At 37.4% G+C, this 19,773-nt stretch overlaps 1 protein-coding gene across 5 annotated transcripts in view; it reads left to right on the forward strand.

Annotated features, from left to right (window-relative positions):
* The window catches only part of cpeb3 (cytoplasmic polyadenylation element binding protein 3), a 109,223-nt gene that overhangs the window by 3,631 nt on the left and 85,819 nt on the right, over positions 1–19,773 (forward strand). For 3 of the 5 annotated variants that reach the window (XM_061910851.1, XM_061910850.1, XM_061910852.1), the window contains exon 3: positions 14,343–14,496. In XM_061910851.1, coding sequence (XP_061766835.1) covers positions 14,343–14,496 — 154 coding nt within the window. The remainder of the gene's footprint in view (positions 1–14,342; positions 14,497–19,773) is intronic. The other 2 variants (XM_061910853.1, XM_061910854.1) reach the window with 1 other exon arrangement.

The raw sequence follows: 19,773 nt of genomic DNA on the forward strand, positions 1-19,773 counted from the left end.
AAGAGAAGAACACCATGGTGGGGGAGTCAATCATGCTCTGGGGCTGTTTCTCTGCCTCAGGTACCGAGAATCTCCAGCGCGTTCAAGGTATTATGAATTGTATTTCCTACCAGGATATATTAACTGCAAATATCATGAAGTCAGTGACAAAGCTGAGGCTTGGGAGACTTTGGACCTTCCAACAGAACAACGATCCCAAGCATACCTCCAAATCAACATCAGAGTGGTTGCAGAAGAAGGGCTTGAAGACTCTGGCGTGCCTTCACAGTCGCCAGACTAAATCCTATAGAAAACCTGAGGTGGGACCTGAAGAAGGCAGTTGCAGCACGCAAGCCCTAGAATATGAATGAACTGGAGGCCTTTGCCCAAGAGGAATGGGCTAAAATACCTGTAGATCGTTGCAAGAAGCTTGTGTCCGGTTATGTATCACGTATGAAGGATGTAATTACTGCCGAAGGGTGTTCTACTAAGTACTAACGATGCATGTAACTAGGGGGTTGAATAATTTTGTCAATGAGATATTAAGAAAAAATTACTTTTTTGGTATTTTGTAAAATACAGTGTTACAATTTAAGTTGCATTTGTCTATTTGACACATCTTTATTTGATAGGTCATAAACAAAATACGGAATAAATGTCAAACTTGCTATAACACCAAAATTGTATGGGGATTGATTAATTTTGATCACAACTTTATATATATATATATATATATATATATATATATATATATATGTATATATATATATGTCTTGATTGGATTATCCTGAGAATAGTGCTCGATACCGTGGCAGATATGTAGGTGTGGGAAAAATCACAAGACTGCTTCATCTCTACAGAACTGTTTCATGAGGGGTTCTCTCAATCATCAGGAGAAATCTCCTGATGATTGAGATATATATATATATATATATATATATATATATATATATACATATTACATTTATATATATATATATATATATATATATATATATATATATATATATATATATATAAATGTAATATGTATATATATATACAATATATATTAAAACAAAAAAACAAATGTTTGCATATGAAAGTGATTCTTTAGTAGTGTGCGGTCTCCATCTAATGGTAAACCAAATAATCATTTAATTCAATATTCAGACAGAATTAGGCCTACTACGCTACTGTATTATTATGTTGTCATTAGGTTAAATAAGTTAAAGTACCACTGATAATCACACACACACTGTAGTGTGTGGTGAAATTACGCTCTGCATTTGACCCATCCCCTTGTTCTACCCCCTGGGAGGTGAGAGGAGCAGTGAGAAGCAGCAGTTAGGAGAGCCAAGTGTTTTCTGAGGTGGTACTTTGTCCATCCATCCATCCATTTTCTACCGCTTATTCCCTTTCGGGGTCGCGGGGGGCGCTGGCGCCTATCTCAGCTACAATCGGGCGGAAGGCGGGGTACACCCTGGACAAGTCGCCACCTCATCGCAGGGCCAACACCGATAGACAGACAACATTCACACTCACATTCACACACTAGGGCCAATTTAGTGTTGCCAATCAACCTATCCCCAGGTGCATGTCTTTGGAGGTGGGAGGAAGCCGGAGTACCCGGAGGGAACCCACGCATTCACGGGGAGAACATGCAAACTCCACACAGAAAGATCCCGAGCCTGGATTTGAACCCAGGACTGCAGGACCTTCGTATTGTGAGGCAGACGCACTAACCCCTCTGCCACCGTGCTTTGTGGAAAAAGTTTAAGAACCACTGTTTTATGGCATTCTGAAATTAAATTTGCATTTGTGTGAAAATGTCACAGTATTTTTTAAAGTTAGTTTAAACTATTCTTGCTAATAATGTTTAAAAAAGTGTGATTAATTTGATTTAAAGAATTTAGCATTTGACCCAGTTAGTAAAAATGTAAGAAAAAAGGTGGAATGTAATGTGAAAAACCTGAAATACTGATACAAATATAATAACTACTTATATGCTGTGTCACTTTCCAAAACTAAACGGACATAAAGTTTAGATTTTAATCATAGATGTCTTATTTTTAGATTATATTGCATACATTTTTTTTTTCAAAATTAAAAAATATCGAAATGACCCTCGCCTACTTTGACTTTTCACTTTCAGTATGCGTCCCTTGGTAGAAAAAGTATGGACGCCCCTGCTCTAAAATGCTTCGCCAAGTTGGCGAGACACATAGTCATGTTTTTGATTATTTCTTTCTTTAATTCAATATCACATCACCCACTTCTTCCTCACAGTACTTTCCTTCACACTCACTTTATTGCTTCCCAAGCTTGGAAAACAAAGTTGTTTTCAATCTTTAGCTACAAGCTAATGCTAGCGAGGAAGACCAGATCGTTTGGGTGGAATTTACATGGTTTACTGAAATATGAAAATTAATGGCGGGATACTTGTAATTAAAATCTGTAGCATAACACTTAGCCAAGGGACAGTTGTTATGTTAAAACACTCTCAAAATGGGGCACTCTTAAACTGATGTACCACTGTTGGTCGTTTTTGTAGTAGAATAATTAAATTTAGTGGTTTTTAATCCCGGTCATATATGTCGTATCTCTGTTTTTTATTAGTGATCCCTTCCAAAATGTCAGCCATAAACCGAAGAAGCAATTTTCCCTGTAAGAAATCATGGAAATAAAATTAATACGTTTCAAACACCCAAAAATGTAGACACTAAACACATTTTAATAGAGAAGAATTATAATTATACGTGCAGAAAACAATGTGAATAAATGAACATTTAATAGCACTTTTACCTTTTTGATTGTAGCTGAGATAGGCGCCAGCGCCCCCCGCAACCCCGAAAGGGAATAAGCGGTAGAAAATGGATGGATGGAAAACAAAGACGGCGATGAACGATATGGGGGGATGGAATGGGAGAACTATGAACTTTGCGACAAGTTCTTTCCTGACGTCAATAGTTTTTCTTACCGTATTTATCAAAGAGCTGTCACTCACAACTTTCTTTGGCCCCATTATTTTGCAAACATAACCAAGTAAAAAAAAAACAGCAACTGAGTCACCAACACATTGGATTCTTTGTTTGGAAAATCGATTCTGCAGAATGATACAGACTAATTGTTACGCACAATGTTTGGCTGTTGAAAACTGAGACGACATATGAAAACTAGATAAACATTTTATCGAAAGCCGAGGTACAACTGTACTTTGCATAAAGTGTAAACAGCCTACAATATTATGTCAGACAGTGTGACAAATGTCTTCATCCCAGGATTTGTTTAACAAGCTATACATAGCAAGCAAACCATAAACTGTTTTATTCATGAAAAGACAAAACTATCAGAATTTCTTGGCTGTAGAGCGCACCAGTATTTAAGCCGCACCCACAAATTTTAGAAGATATTTACATATTGGCCTCACCGGACTATATGCCGCAAATGTACACCAATATGAAATATTTTAAAAATATTTATTTACACAACTTAATTGTTTCCAAATTGTACCTGTAATGTGGCTGTAAAACAGATGATCAAACCAAACAGAAATCATTGTCATGGACCCACTAGCTGCGGAAGATAGCGCTCCAATATGCTAAACAGACTAAATCACGCCACTGTAACGTTTTGGTGAATTAACTTAACTGAAACAATAGAAAAATAATGCCATTGTAAGTTAATAATACTAATACAGACACGTGTAATTTTTTTAGCGTATTCATTAATGCTAAAGACGATAGCTTACATTACAATAGTATGTACAAATATGCATTAAAATACTCCTACTGACATCACACATGGGACGTTTTAGCAAGTATGAATTGTTTTAATTATATTGTAAATCTTACAAACAGGGCTTCACGGTGGGGTTAGTGCGTCTGCCTCACAATACGAAGGTCCTGCAGTCCTGGGTTCAAATCCAGGCTCGGGATCTTTCTGTGTGGAGTTTGCATGTCCTCCCCGTGAATGCGTGGGTTCCCTCCGGGTACTCCGGCTTCCTCCCACTTCCAAAGACATGCACCTGGGGATAGGTTGATTGGCAACACTAAATTGGCCCTAGTGTGTGAATGTGAGTGTGAATGTTGTCTGTCTATCTGTGTTGGCCCTGCGATGAGGTGGCGACTTGTCCAGGGTGTACCCCGCCTTCCGCCCGATTGTAGCTGAGATAGGCGCCAGCGCCCCCCGCGACCCCAAAAAGGGAATAAGCGGTAGAAACTGGATCTTACAAACATTGCTTGGAGTGGCTGAATTAAGTTAAAGCTAAAGTACCCATGGTTGTCACACACTAGGTGTGGCAAAATTATTCTCTGCATTTGACCCATCACCCTTGATCACTCCCTGGGAGGTGAGGGGATCAGTGAGCAGCAGCGGTGGCCCCGCCCGGGAACTATGAAGAATAATTTCAAACAGAAACGCTATAGACAGTTATACTTCCGTTTTAAGGCACAAATCAGGAAAATTATGTTCAGCCTGCAGTACCTGCAGTTAGTGAACTCGTCCAAAAAACGGTGCCATAGCACAATATACAATACACATTTTGAGTGTCTCTGTCCGGGTAACATGAAGACTATTTGTTGAAGACAAAACATTATGGCCGTTAGCGAAGAAAAAAATATAATTTTGCCACACCATTTATTAGTCGCAAGGTAGAAAGTGTTGGAAAAAAGTAGTGTCTTATAGTCTGGAAAATACAATATTAAGATATTCCTAGTGAACTGACACATTCAGTTTTATCCACTGGCAAAGACAACACATGCATGCTTTAAAGCAACTCAAAGTAAGCACTACAATAATATTACGTCAGCTGTAACTGTACATTCAATAAGTAATTTTTCTATCCAAATGCATTTATGATAATATATAATAGAAAATATGGTGGGGCATTCTTATTTATTAAATTACTTGAATACTTCACAGCGATATTTAATATTACTAAATACACTGTTTGACAACTTGTATAGATTGTATAGATTTATGTAGAAATGATGTACCTAATTAAACTGTGGTGGCTTGTATTAACATCTCCAGGACTGTTTGAGGAGCTATTTTTACGATTGGCACATGCAATTCAGACTTGACTATGTCATTGTTGCCAATACTGACCGGCTTTTCACACGGCAAGCCATGTTTTTTTCCTGTGTTTATTTACGCTGCCTGAAAAATAAGTCAACATAGGAGGCCAGCTGAGTGCTCTAGCAAAAATGTGTCTTCTTTCATATGTTAAAAATATGGATTTGAAAGAAAGAAGCACAAACTGTTACCGTAGTGTTGATAAATGATGATAAACTTCATTACTACAAGGCCTTGGGTTCACAGTTACATCTTAAATCGCTGTAAAAAAAAAAGCAAGTATGTACACAAATAAGTGACTGAACTACAGTCACAAAAGGAGGGAAATAATACATTATATATACAGATAATAGCTAAAAGTACCTATTATTCTGATGAATATAAGCATGTCAATATAAACAGACGTCAAACGTAAACAGAGCTGAAGTAACGCAAAGGTACTGTAAAGCTATATAGCATAGGCAAAATCCCTCTATAGGACCTGGGTCTATGTACAAGTAAGTCAGAACTTTTTCTTGCACAATTAGTCGACTATGGAAATTAGTTGGTAGCAATTTTTTTAGTCGAGGCGTCATTTTACAGTCTTTTTGTTTTCCTCTCCCGGAGGACACTACTTTTGATTAGAAATGGCAACAGCGGAGGATTTTAGTATGCATGTGCATGTACAAGCCAGTCTGCCCACCAACAAGAGGATTAAAAAAAATAGATTTATCGACCACAACTTTGGACTACAACTGACTAAAAATGGCGGACTTGTGTGAAGCTCTTCGGGTAAACCTCTAGTATATATGGATATGTCCACTGACCTAACTTAAGGCACAATATGTCACTAAAGTTTAAAATGTGTAGCTTGGAAGAAAGAGATTTATTCTAAAATATCTCCGCCATGCATTCATTGTTTGATTTCAAATTTCCGGTACTCAAGGGGATCCCAAATACACAAAAATAGGCTAACAGGTGAGAAATATTAGTTTAGCTCTTTTAAGCAACCAAAGTGCATCTTTTATCAACAGTCTTCTTGCTGCAATAATGTTCCTTATGGTTGGTGATGACTGAGTGAAGCACCTCTGTGTGTAAAAGAAGTTGACTGCCACTCCAAGATAAGACAAAGTATGTCGATCATAGAGTGTTTTACAGCCACTATGGTCTTATCAGTATATTTATCTTTACCCTCCTTCACCTACTGAAGGTTATCTTTTAGACAGAGGGTATTTTTTCTAGAAGGCCTCACTGATGTCATACCGGCCCACCTCACACCTAACTGCTTAACAATTACAGCCATAATTGGGAGTTATCACTAGGATGCAAAGTCAGGGTGCCACGCGTCAACTCAGCCTATTTTCCTGAAGTGAAACTTGTTGTTGCCATTGACGAAAGGTGGAAACAATGCGATACTTGACTGTTGTGACCTAAAAGCAGTCCCCATGCGAACACAGGCGGGCCTCAGGGAAACTGCTGAACCGAGAGCAGTGTCACATGGAGAGCTCCTGACAGGTGTGCTTGTAGACGCCACTGATGTTTTTCAAATGCCTCAAGTGGGTCCCGTGTACTCTGCTGTGTACTGTTGGCGGCTGCTAAAAGGGTGGGGAATGTGTGGAATTCTTTTTAGAATATCCGTGTGAGGCTTAAGTCACAAAGTCACATGAGCATCTTGGAGATGCCCTGATTCATTGAGGGATAGTGGTGGATATTTGCAGTTAGTATCACTTCACATCTCATTATGACTCACAAAGGACTCGATGGTGTTTGGAGGTCATGCAAAACAGAAGGCGCTTTAATGACATTGAGGGTGTAGCCAAGAAAATGTACTCCAACAGGGTGGTTTAACTTGTTTTCCTAGCTCTTATTTTGCATTTTCTTCCATATACTGGCTACTATTGTAACGACTGTTAGAAAGATTTCAATCCCTATTGAATTGAGAAGTCCTGGATAATTAAAGATACGGTGGTACCTAGTTTTTATGAGTAATCTGTTCAAAAAGTTCAGACCGAAACCAAATCGCACAAAAAACGAATACATTTTTCCTATGAGAAGCTATGTAAATCCAACTAATTAGGGATTTGCCAATTGATTGCCCACCAATCAGTATTGGCCGATTTTTGTGAAAAGAGTATGTGATCCCTACTGCTATTGAATACCTTTCAACGCTGATCCCTTCTGGCTGACAATGTATTTATTTTTATTCCCTTTGCTGACAAGTGGCTAGCAGCTAATTAGGGGTCGCCAGTCTCCTCCATACACAGTGTGGAGATGCTCCACAAAAGTAATAATCACCTCCATTACCGAAAACTAAACTGAATTTCTTAGTATCTTATCAAGTATCTTTATCACTGAAAGACGAGCTAAACATTTAACACAACAAAAACAAGCCATGCTAACCGCTAAGCTAGCTTCAAGCAACGTCAAGAAAAAAGTGCTTAGTAAAGTTGAAGAAATGCAGATCAACCACGTTACAGTAGAAAGTAAGCAGCTATTAAAAGGAAATTAGCAAGTATTATCAGTATATGATTAATACAAGAGTGATTATGTTGATATTTTTATTTTTGAAAAATCATTTGTTTTTGTTTGTTTTTGAACTCAGAGAACATTTACCTTGACACAGGAGGACCTTTAGGGCAAAAAATATAAGTTTTTTGTTTTTTTTTAGTTATTGTGTACTATTGACATTGTTTTGTTCAAAAAATTGCATTTGTTAAAAGAAAATAAGTAACTATTTTAAATATTGTGTTAATATTGGTATACTGATTGGTATCGGTATTGTTACCAACCGATGTCACTCATGGATGATTGTATCAGAATCATCAGCAAAAAAAAAAAAACCCTGATAGAGACATCCCTGCAATTAATTACCCCCAAAAATATTATTAAGGAACACATTTTACAGATAATTATTGTAGTTTTACATGCACAAATCTCTGCGAAATACATGTAAATGATGACTAAATTGGATGACTTAACATTTAACATCATGTTTACCTGTAATGAAGACACATGTTGGAGAATACAGCAATGAGCAATAAGGGTGCAAAGGAGGCAAAGGCCTCATGTATGTTACCTTTGTACTTTACTGAGTTATTTAAGTTATTTCTTGAATTCAATAGTGTTTCTAACCTTTAAAAAAGTGCTGTCCCTCACAACTTTCTTTGGCCTCATGGTGATTCATTTTGTAGCCGTACTTCATTAAAAACACTTCATAAAAATCCCGCTTGGGATTCCTGGTTTCAATTCTGCAGAATGATACGCAGGCAAATGGACTGGTTTGTTTGGCCAAATATGTGACTGCACGATAACCGAGGCAGTATACGAAATTTAGGGCAATTAGTAAACATTTTCATTAAATAAACAATTCGTACCAACACAGGGGTGTTTGAAAAACTAAGGTACCATTGCAGTGTCATTAGTGTCAACACAATAAACGGAATATTAGATAGATAGTACTTTATTTATTCCGTCAGGAGAGTTCCTACAGGAAAATTACAATTTTCAGCACAATCCCATTCAAGATCAGACAAACATTACAGGGAGACAGAACAGGATCGCTGACGGGTCTGCCGGCTTCCAGCGCCCCTTACAAAAAAGATGACATACAGGTAAACAAGGGGGGGGAGATGGGAGAAAAGAATAGAAGATTAAAATAAAATAAAAATAAAAATAAAAATGTTGTCTATTAACATGATTAAATCCAAAGACATTAATGTTTTTCTTTTGTTTTCTGTTTGAGATTGGGGCATTGTTCAGATTACTTTAAAAAGCCAGTTGAAACACACACACTGTATGATTTGTGTACATTTTCCTTGTTTATGTTGATTTCTGTTGTTAAAATGTAGAATAACTATAAGAAACAGAAACTCTTGCCCTGCGTGCGTGTGTTTGGCTTTTACTGCCTCATTCTTTTCAGAGCACATACTGCTATTGCAGAAGCTGATGCTGGGCGCAGTATGGTCAAAAAACCACATATATGGCCCTTTTGTTTTATTTTGTTGATAATTCCCGCATAGTGGGAGTCAGATGGTGTGTATTCATTGTTAAGGTTGGGAATGTGAGGATACCTCACAGTACAATACAATATGATACGTGATACATGGCTTATGATGACAATAATATTTCAATGTATTGCTGTTAATATCTTAAAATACACTTAAAGTTTGATATAACGCTGTCGTTGGGGTCCATAAAATACCGATCACGTTATTCCCAAGATCGCATTATATGGAAATTCTTATTTTTTTTACCCTTTTCTTTTTTCAAAGAATACTATACAATTATCAACCAAACCAAGTTCAATGAAAAATAAAACAGCATTGCACAATACTTGCATTATCTCGATACCTTGTGCTGTTTATTAAGTAGTAGTAGACATTTTTTTTTAGCTTTTTTTAACCTAGTCCCATGCAATCATCAAAGTCTTCCATACATTTTCAGAGCTTTCTTCAGTGCTTTTCTGAGATTATTTGTACCTAATGTTTGCAGTTAGTATTTGTAGTGCTTCTCTTCTCTTAACGCTTAGGTTCATTTATGCACAAAACACATGCTATTTGTGTTTGAGAAATATTAGACTTGATCAAATCAAGTGCTGCAATTTCATCAGCTACTAGGTATGTTAGTGTCTTCAAAGCGTGTGTGTTAGTGGAAATGTCATCCACATAGCTCGGCTGCCGATAGCTGCTTGGTGGATAGTGACCCCCACGTCACGTGTCTTGAGTGGTGGATTATGATTCCACATCACAGAATGTGGCGGGCATCATCCATCAGTAGTTTTGGACACCACTTGGTCAATATTACATTTTTTTTTAGCTATTTTTTTAATTCCTTCTTTTTGAAGACGTTTCATAAAAAATTGCTGTGTAAGTTTATAAACGAGCGATAATTTGGTGGGAAAACAACACGATTGACTCTGGTGGGAAAAAGCCCTGTCGCATAACATAGATCTCGTTATTTGGGACTGCACTATATCGAACTTTGAGTGTATATGTGTTTTTCGGAAGGACACAAACACAACTTATAGCTATATCTAGTTTTATTAGCACCATTGGGTTTTTTTCTTCCTAAAGACATGAAACACTGGAGGAACAATTAAAAATAAGTTTATAGCGGAAAAAAAAGGGATACACGATGAGAATTGATTATTATAAGGTTACATTTCCCAATATTTTGCCATATGGATATATTTTGTCCCACTCCTAGTAGTTATAGTTTTACAATCCTAAACACCAATTAGTCTGCTACAACAACTGTAAAGTCTCTATGTTGGACTTCAGAGTATGTAATCTGTTTAGGACAATGGCCCACAGTGAGCTCGATGACCTAGCGCCTGCTGTGCAGAAAAGGGGAAGGGTAGAAATCTAAAAGCTCAGCGTTTTAAGTATTTAGCGTTTGTACCAAGTGGGCAGTTTTTTATCTGGGTGGTAGTGTTGCGTCCGGACTGCGGGTGAATAACCCGTTTGAATGCTCAGCCCAAAGCGTAACAATGGTGTTGGTCTACAAACAATGCAGCTGAGCTCGAGCTCACCTTTGACACACATGTCGCTCTCATGCATTCATTCACAGACAGTAGGCGTTTGATCTGCTGCATTTTAAAAAGTATTGATTCTTCATCATCGTCTTTGGTGGCCTCACAGGTCACGTAGTCTGTAGAGGTTTTGTTAAACGCAAGGACAGAATATACAGCACATGTTTAGTCACCTATGCTGACAAGAAGGTGAGGTGGGGTTAGGCCTGGGCTGATAATAATACATTTATTGTCTTACAAATTATTGCCGATAAACAATATTATTGTCAACATTATTTTGAGATCAAATTAGACACTATTGTTATCATGATAATAAAGCAAGTATGCAAATTAAATGCAATCAACTATTGTTTTTTAACATAGTAATTCGAGGATCAATAACTCGTATTTTCCTAAATAAGTAACCAAATAATAAAAATAAAATGAATCTCTCAATCTCTGTTGGCAAAAATGTAACTTCAATAAAAAATTAACATCTTGAAGTGCAGTATTTTCTCCTACTCAGAAAAACTGGGTCGCATAGTTGTTTTGTTGGGCATATTACTGTTTTTTCCGTGTTGATTGGCTCATCTTTCTCACTTGTTTAAAGCCGACCATTCACATACCAGATATTTGGCTTTGCAATCATCTTTTTTCCTCTTAATTTATGTTACTTTACGGCAGGGATTGGCCGATTATCCACCTGCCCGATTATTAGCGACGATATTTGGCATTTTGACGTATATCGATATCGGATGGGTTTTTTTTTAACACTACGACAAATAATACATCAGCAGATACAATATATTCACTTATGATACCAGTATTTGGTATTACATGTAATAAGTAGAGCATGAGTTAGAAGTAATAACCAGTGCTTCTTTATGCAAAGCTGCTGCTGCGGTGCGCATACTGTTATTTGACAAATAGGCTGTGTTATTTGACAAATAGGAAAGCTATACAATACAGAAAGAAGAGCAGGCAGCAGCTCAATTCTGTAACATTGAGGAAAAAGTTGTCAGTAAGCTTGAAAAATGTCTCACCTATAAACTACGTGAAGGATCCAAGAATTAATTGTGTTTGAATATTTGCCATATTTCGATCTCATATATTTCATATCAATCATACCATTTAAAAATAATTGATATAAATTGTGTTACAAATTGAGAACAGGAAGTGAACATATGTGTTGGCAATAGTTTTGAAGTGAAAAAGATAGATAGATAGATAGATAGATAGATAGATAGATAGTACTTTATTGATTCCTTCAGGAGAGTTCCTTCAGGAAAATTAAAATTCCAGCATCAGTGTACAGAGTTGAGGTCAATTTAAAAAAGTAAAAATTAAATAAGGGGTAGGATTATATAAGCTTTGCTGCTTCCTACTCCTTTTCGGACATGTTGTAAAAGACAAATGAACATTTGTGGTGTATCATATTGAAACTGTATACATGTTCAAAATAAACTTCAACCTTCCAACCAACCAGTACGTCAGGGTTCCTCACGAGGAAACTATACATTGTAATAAATCCATAAACTGCTTTAAAATTGATTAGCTTGCAAGGTATTGTGATGTAGAAAAGTCTAATTTTTATACCAATTTTCAGGCAATTCTCCCTATTTTGAAATGCAAATATTGATGGTTCACTTAGACCAGGGTGTCCAAAGTGCAGCCTGGGGGCCATTCGCGGCCCACAGCTTGGTTTTTATTGGCCCGAGACAGATTCTATAGACAAACTAAAGAGGTCCCAAATAAGAACAAAAAAATATGAAAAATTAAACGGGACCAAATCCCCCACAAATGGGACCTGAAAACCAAAATGGCCGACAACCTGAGCATCTAACTGCATAAGGTCATTGAATATTTTCCTGTGTCCTGTCATGATGAACAAGTGTACACATTTCCTGTGAGACATGATATGTCTTTGAGTGTACTAAAGCTCTCTTAAGTGTTTTAGTTGACGGTATAATCGCAGTATTAGTAAATTCAAGCTTACTTTCGAGCACAGTTAACATAAATACAAATAAAATCATAATTAAAATAATCATGAATTATTTAATTGCTATGTTGTCTATAACACAAAACTAATATGTACAAGTGTTTTTCAAATGTTACCATATGTTCATCTACATTGTTTTGGTTTGAGTATTTTTCATATACAAAATGTATAAAAGTGTCTCTCGCATCCTTCAATTTTTCGTTGTGGCCCTCACTGGAAAATGTTCGGCCACTTCTATCTTAGACACACATAGTAATAAATGTGTTTGTGTTTGTGAAATCCCCTGATGTTTTTTGGTATAAGCGCTGCATAAAACATGTCGCTACTGGCCCAACGTTTCTTTAAAACATTGATAATTTTTTAAATGTTTAGCAAAATTTTACTGCAAATGAATATTGGCTCTAATTAACGGTTATCAGCCCCCTTGACTACTAATAATCTGTATCGGGATAGGCCCTAAAAACAGCCTATCGATGGATCTCTACTTTACGGCGCATCTCGTTAGCGAGTCTCGACTGGCGAGCCCCCCCGCCCCCATCTCCTGAATTCGGAGGTCTCAAAGTTGGCATGTATGACATACTTTGTTAATTTTAAGTATACGCGGCACATTAATTTCAAAACGCATCACAAAGTTAGTTTTTTTTTAAACATTATTACTGATTATTACTCACTGCAGACTTTATGAGAGCTAGCAAACATAATAAAACATCACTTACTGTGCAATGTCTTCTGTCATTAGTTTGCCGACTGCTATAATGTTCATATATTCCCTTTTAGATGAAGAATGACTCATAATTCTAGCGAAGAAAAGGCCCAAGCATTTTTTTGTCATTTTCGCCATTTCCTCGTTTAGATTCGCTGTAATTTGTTGGAATACATCCTCGTCCTTCTAGTATCCAGGTGAGATGCATGATTTATGATCTAGAATAAAGTTGACAAGCAAGGCAGCGAGGAAATAGCTGATTAGTCAATCATGTCAACATTGGCACTCAAGCTCTTGATCAAGGCGCCACTAAAAATAGTTTGTCTGCATTAGCGCTTATAATAACAATACCACTAAAACTTGGTTAATATTCAAGTCACAAATGGAGTATTGGTGGCGCCTTTTGGATGTTTTTTTATTGGGTTTTATGGGCACAATAGAGGACTTCCCATTGATTTCGCCGTAAGCGGACTTTTATTTCAGTTTATTTACGAGCAAGAATGCATTATCAATAAAAAAAAAAAAATATCCATTGTAATGTCGTCCATAATGTTTGTGAACGATTGGCAAAATTTCCCAAAAAGTGTAGTTCCTCTTTAAATTTTGGGGGAAGGGGGTGAACATTTAAAAAAAAAAAAAGTGCATCACCCTTAAAAACTTCCTTTATATACTGTAGTACTGAGAACCGTGATAATATTACGTTTATTAGTACAAACTACCATATAACTTGTTCGACACAATCACCTGATTATGAAAATACATTAATAAAATAAGCTGAGACGACATCTGAAGCAACTTCAAACAATTTTTAAGATAAGTTTATTAACTGAATTTGTAACAGTCTAACAAGACTGCTCAGTCTGATTATTAAAACAGGCTAACAAAGTCACTGGGTTATGCACTTTTAAAGTGATACTAATACTGAAATGCCTGCCTGTCCACCTAACACCTCAACGCACCCCAAATATATGAGAATGGATGATGGATGACCCGTGTATGAGTGATGGATTTTACAGTATATTTCCATGTATAATATTGCTGCTTCTACCTACTCTATGTTCTTGTGATCTATTGCAATTTAAGTCCTGACCCTTATTCTCTTTCTTTGTATCTTGTAGGACCGGAATCGGCCTTTTGATGCGTTTAGCTTGCACTCTTTGGAGAATTCCTTAATGGATATGATAAGGACTGACCACGACAAAGGTAAAGTTCACCTTGCTGATGGCCCACCAGTGACTATCGCAGATATTATATGGAGGAATCATTTGGCAGGTTAGGAATATTCATATGTCCACGCTTAAACATACGTATGGGTTGGTATTTTGCCTCATCACATTTATTTCTCATGTAAGGATGTTTTGATGTGAGATGACAATAATTAATATGGCTTACTGTATTCCATTTGTTACTCTTTCAAATAGGTGATGTGTTTGGTGTGTTGATGTGTTTGTGATAGATAACATTTTCTCGCTTTATGTCCTGTTTGTACGAGAATGATTGAACAAAAAGGATTAGAGAGTGAACTCACTGGAGAAGTTTTTTCAGGCTCATTATTTTGAGTGGTACACGTGTAGCCCTGTAAAAGTTAGACTTTTTATTCTCAGAAATGTTGTCAGGCATGTACACAAAATGTGAACCCATAGTCCACAAATTATGTCAGTATAAGCTGTACTATTTTACACCTCAAATTGTATTATATTCTCAAGGGACAATGAAACTTGGATATAACCTAGAGTAGTCTGTGTACAGCTTTGAAAGCAGTGTAGATGTACTCCATACAGTGTCATTCTATTTGAAAATGCTGGCAACACAAGTGAGTACACCTCACTAACAGTGTGAATATTTATCATTAATATCAAGCACTGCTTTATTGCTCTTTGGCATGTTTGGCTGATCCCTGACGATATTATGAGTTCGGTGGACGTTAGAGACTTTCTGCAATACTGCAACATTTGTTATCGATCCAATACTAGGTGAATTGCCAATAAGAAGGGCTGTTCTGATTGGAGATTTATGCTGCAGATTCCAACACTGATCATCCATTAGTGAGATCGGGCCAATGCCAATACCGACACTGATCACATGTATTAGCAGTACATTTTTTTGTGTATTTATGGTGACCGTTTAAAAATTTCAGCACAATATTTAAACTAGTTTCTTATTTTGTTTTATTTTAAACAGTTGTTTGAACAAAACAAAGTCAATAGTAAATAATGACTAAACACTCTCGTATGCATTGAAAACCTTTTGGCCTCAAAGTTTCCTGTGTCCAAGGAATTATTCTCTGAATTGGTAAACCTAACAAAAACAAAAACAAAAAAGTATTTTAAGAACATAGAAAAATTGACCTAACCCAGTCTGGTATCGCGCATATACGGATACAACCCTTGGTGTCCACACCACTAATTTATGGATTTATCTGATCATCTGTACTGACTATGACAATGCCGACACACCAACAGTTGTTGTTATATTATCCTCTTTTTAGACTCTTACTCTGCTTGTTAATTTTCTGTTAATAGCTGCTCACTTTCTTCTGTAACATGTTTCCAACTAAACTTTCTATACTTCAATAAGTATTGTTTTTCTTCTTTTGTTTCAAGCTAGCTTAACATCTAGCAAGTTCAGCTATTAGCATGCCTGCTTCTGCTTGCTCTTGGTGTGTAACATATTTTTTTGATTGATTTATTGAAACTTTTATTAATATGATTGAAACTTTTATTAATAGATTGTACAGTACATATTTCGTACAATTGACCACTAAATGGTAACACCCGAATAAGTTTTTCAATTTGTTTAAGTCGGGGTCCACGTAAATCAATTCATGGTACAAATATATACTATCAGCATAATACAGTCATCACACAAGTTAATCATCAGAGTATATACATTTAATTAATTACATGATTTACAATCCCGGGGGTGGATGTGGAGGGGCGGGCGTGTAAGTTTGGTTGATATCAGCACTTCAGTCATCAACAATTGCATCATCAGAGAAATGGTCATTGAATCAGTGTATGTCTGACTTGGTAGGATATTTTCTTAGAGCAGCGAACATATTGAGTTCAGAAAGCATAAGAACAAGTATTTGTGCAGCCCTTTGAGACACTAGTGATTTAGGGCTATATAAGTAAACATTGATTGATTGATTGATATATACATTAGATTATTTACATTCGATTATTTACAATGCCCTACTTGATACTGATACTTAAGATGCTAAGAAATGCAATGAATTTGCTTTAATGGAGGTGATTATTATTAACATAGGAAAGTATCACCACGCTATGAATGGAGATACACAATCAGCTGCTAGCTATTCAATAGGGGACTCAAAATAAACACCAGAACGGTGAAACAGGGGTTAGTGCATGTGCCTCACAATACGATGGTCCTGAGCAGTCCTGGGTTCAATCCCGGGCTCTGAATCTTTCTGTGTGGAGTTTGCATGTTCTCCCCGGGACTGCGTAGGTTGCCTCCGGGTACTCCGGCTTCCTCCCACCTCCAAAGACATGCACCATGGGATAGGTTGGTTGGCAACACTAAATTGGCCCTAGTGTGTGAATGTGAGTGTGAATGTTGTCTGTCTATCTGTGTTGGCCCCTGTGATGAAGTGGCGACTTGTCCAGGGTGTACACCGCCTTCCGCCCGAATGCAGCTGAGATAGGCTCCAGCACCCCCACACCCCCAGAAAAGGACATGCGGTAGAAAATGGATGTATCGATCGATTAGCCAGAGGGATCTGGGTTTATTGCCACTAAAATGCATTAATAGACAATGACGATCACATCCTTACCAGTAAGTAGTAGTCTTGGAGCCATGGAGCTGAATGTGAAAGCAGTTTTATGTTGCGCCTGACAATGTGTACTGTATGTACTTATTACACACCAGCTGTTTGCTTGTAATGTGCATCCTAGTTACAGTTTTTATTACCAAATTTGGAGATGTCGAAATCCCTGTTTAAAATTGTTAATGCTAACCAGCAGCATGTGTATGGCAAAGTAAGTGTAAATTAGCATCAAACTAGAATTTTGGAAAAGTGGAGCTATTATTTACATTTGAGCGTTTTCTATCAGGCATGCTTGCTTTGGTGGCATGGAAAATTGCAACATTACCTAGAGGCAGTTTAGCTGACTGCTGCTCGTTTCCCTGCCATCTGTTTGAGCCAGTATTTAGTGTGCAACCAGATGTGACGTCATTGGCAACAAATATGACACTGTTTGATTTTACAAAAATCGATGCCCAGTTGTACCAACACAATTCAGTCAGTACCTATAAATGTACTGAGTCAATGCCCAGTGGTACGAACACAATTCGTTCAGTACCTACAAATGTACTGAGTTCCGTCAATAGGGTCTCCATCTGAGCTGGAGACTATGCCAGCTGCCTTCTGGTAAGAGACAGGGCTACACCCTAGACTGGTTGACAGTCAATGAGAGGGCACATACCCAAAAAAAAAAACATTCGCACTCACATTCACACAATCTAGAATCGCTGTAGCTGAACACGCTGGTTTTTTGGATGTGGGATGTTGTCGTATTACTCATAGAAAACTTACACATGGGAAAAACACGCAGATTCTAGCTAGCGTCTGATATTGACCATTTTGTTATTCAATGTCTGAAATATTACACCTGTATAATTCACCCTCTGAAATGGGCCTCTTTCTGAGCTGGTGGAGGTTTTTTGCCTCCACAATCACCCTGACCACAATTATCAAAGCAGAGCATGATGGTACATAAAGTGTATCCTGAAAGTATTCACAGTACTATACTTTTTCCACATTTTGTTATGTTACAGCCTTATTCCAAATTGCATGAATTAATTTATGTTCTTAAAATTCCACAGACAATAATCCATAATGACAATGTGAAAGTTTTTTAGAGCTTTTGGAATTTTATTAAAAATAAAATCACATGTACAAAGGTATTCACAACCTTTGCTCAATACTTTGTTGATGCACCTTTGGCAGCAATTACAGCCTCACGTATTAGTGAATACGATGCCACTAGCTTGGCACACCTATCTTTGGGCAACTTTGCTCATTCCTCTTTGCAGCATCTCTCAAGCTCCATCAGGTTGGTGGGAAGTGTCAAAGCACACCTTTTTTCAGATCTCTCCAGACATATTTAATAAGATTTCAGTCTGGGCTCTGGCTGGGCCACTCAAGGACATTTGCACAGTTGTCCTAAAGCCATTCCTTTAATACATTGGCTGTGTGCTTAGGGTTGTTGTCCTGCTGAAAGATGAACCATCCCTCCAGTCTGAGTTCAAGAGTGCTATATAGGAGGTTTTCATCCAGTATGTCTCTGTGTGTTGTGGTAATCATATTTCCCTCTATCTTGACTAGTCTCCCAGTTCCTGCCGCTGAAAAACATCCCCACAGCATGATGCTGCCACCACCATGCTTCACTGTAGTGATGGTATTGGCCTGGTGATGAGCAGTGCCTGCATTTTCAGGTGCATTTTGGCAAACTTTTTTTTACCAAGAATTGGTGTCTGGCCACTATACCCTGTAGACCTGATTGGTGGATTGCTACAGAGAGAAGAGAACCTTACAGATGTAAGGTTCTCCTCTCTCCACAGAGGAATGCTGTAGCTCTGACAGAATGATCATCTGGTTCTTGGACACCTCCCTGACTATGGCTCTTCTCCCTCCATCGCTCAGATCTAGGAAGAATCCTGGTGGTTCTAAATTACGTCCATTCAGGATGATAGAGGCCATTGTGTTCTTTGGGACCTCCAAGGCAGCAGATATTTTTCTATTCCCTTCATGAGATTTGTGCCTCGAGACAATCCTGTCTTGGAGGTTTACAGACAATTCCTTCAACTTGGTTCTTGGTTTTTGCTTTGCCATGCACCATAAAGTGTGGAACTTTATATATAGACAACTGTGTGCCTTTCCAAATCATGTTCAACCAATTGAATTACCACAGGTGGACTCTAAGCTATAGGAACATCTCAAGCATGATCAGTTGAAACAGGATACTCCTAAACTCATTTTTGCAATTCATGGCAAAGGCTGTGAATACTTAATGTAAATTCAGGACTATAGGTCACTACTGTTTTCCTATAATTAGTACTCTGCCGCTGTTTTATGGATTTATGTTTGCTGACGGCCATAGAGCAAATAGTTTTTATTAAACACATGCATATACACTCAAATTTATGTTACTGTTTGCGCTATGGTGCCATCTTTTGGACAAGTTTGCTCACTGCTGAATTCCTGCTGTTTAAAGCTTTGAACTGGAAGTAGAAGTGCTGTTTTGTCTTTCAATCGTCCATAGCGTTTCTCCTTGTATTGGTTCTTCATTCAACACTCCAGCAACATTTGTATTATAGTATAACTAAAATAATTCAACAGTCCCATGTATGATGTCTGTAGAAGTGTTTTCATGTATATTTGCATCGTACTGTAATAAAGCTAGCGCTGTTAGCATTAGCTAAATGGGTAACACATTTACAAGTGTCTGTGTTAGTATTATTAATTAACATCGGCATTCTGATTGTATTGTTTCAGTTTCACAAATTCCTCAGTAAATTCATTAA

Source organism: Nerophis ophidion, linkage group LG09 (assembly GCF_033978795.1).
Source record: "Nerophis ophidion isolate RoL-2023_Sa linkage group LG09, RoL_Noph_v1.0, whole genome shotgun sequence".
NCBI classification, from domain to species: Eukaryota; Metazoa; Chordata; class Actinopteri; order Syngnathiformes; family Syngnathidae; genus Nerophis; species Nerophis ophidion.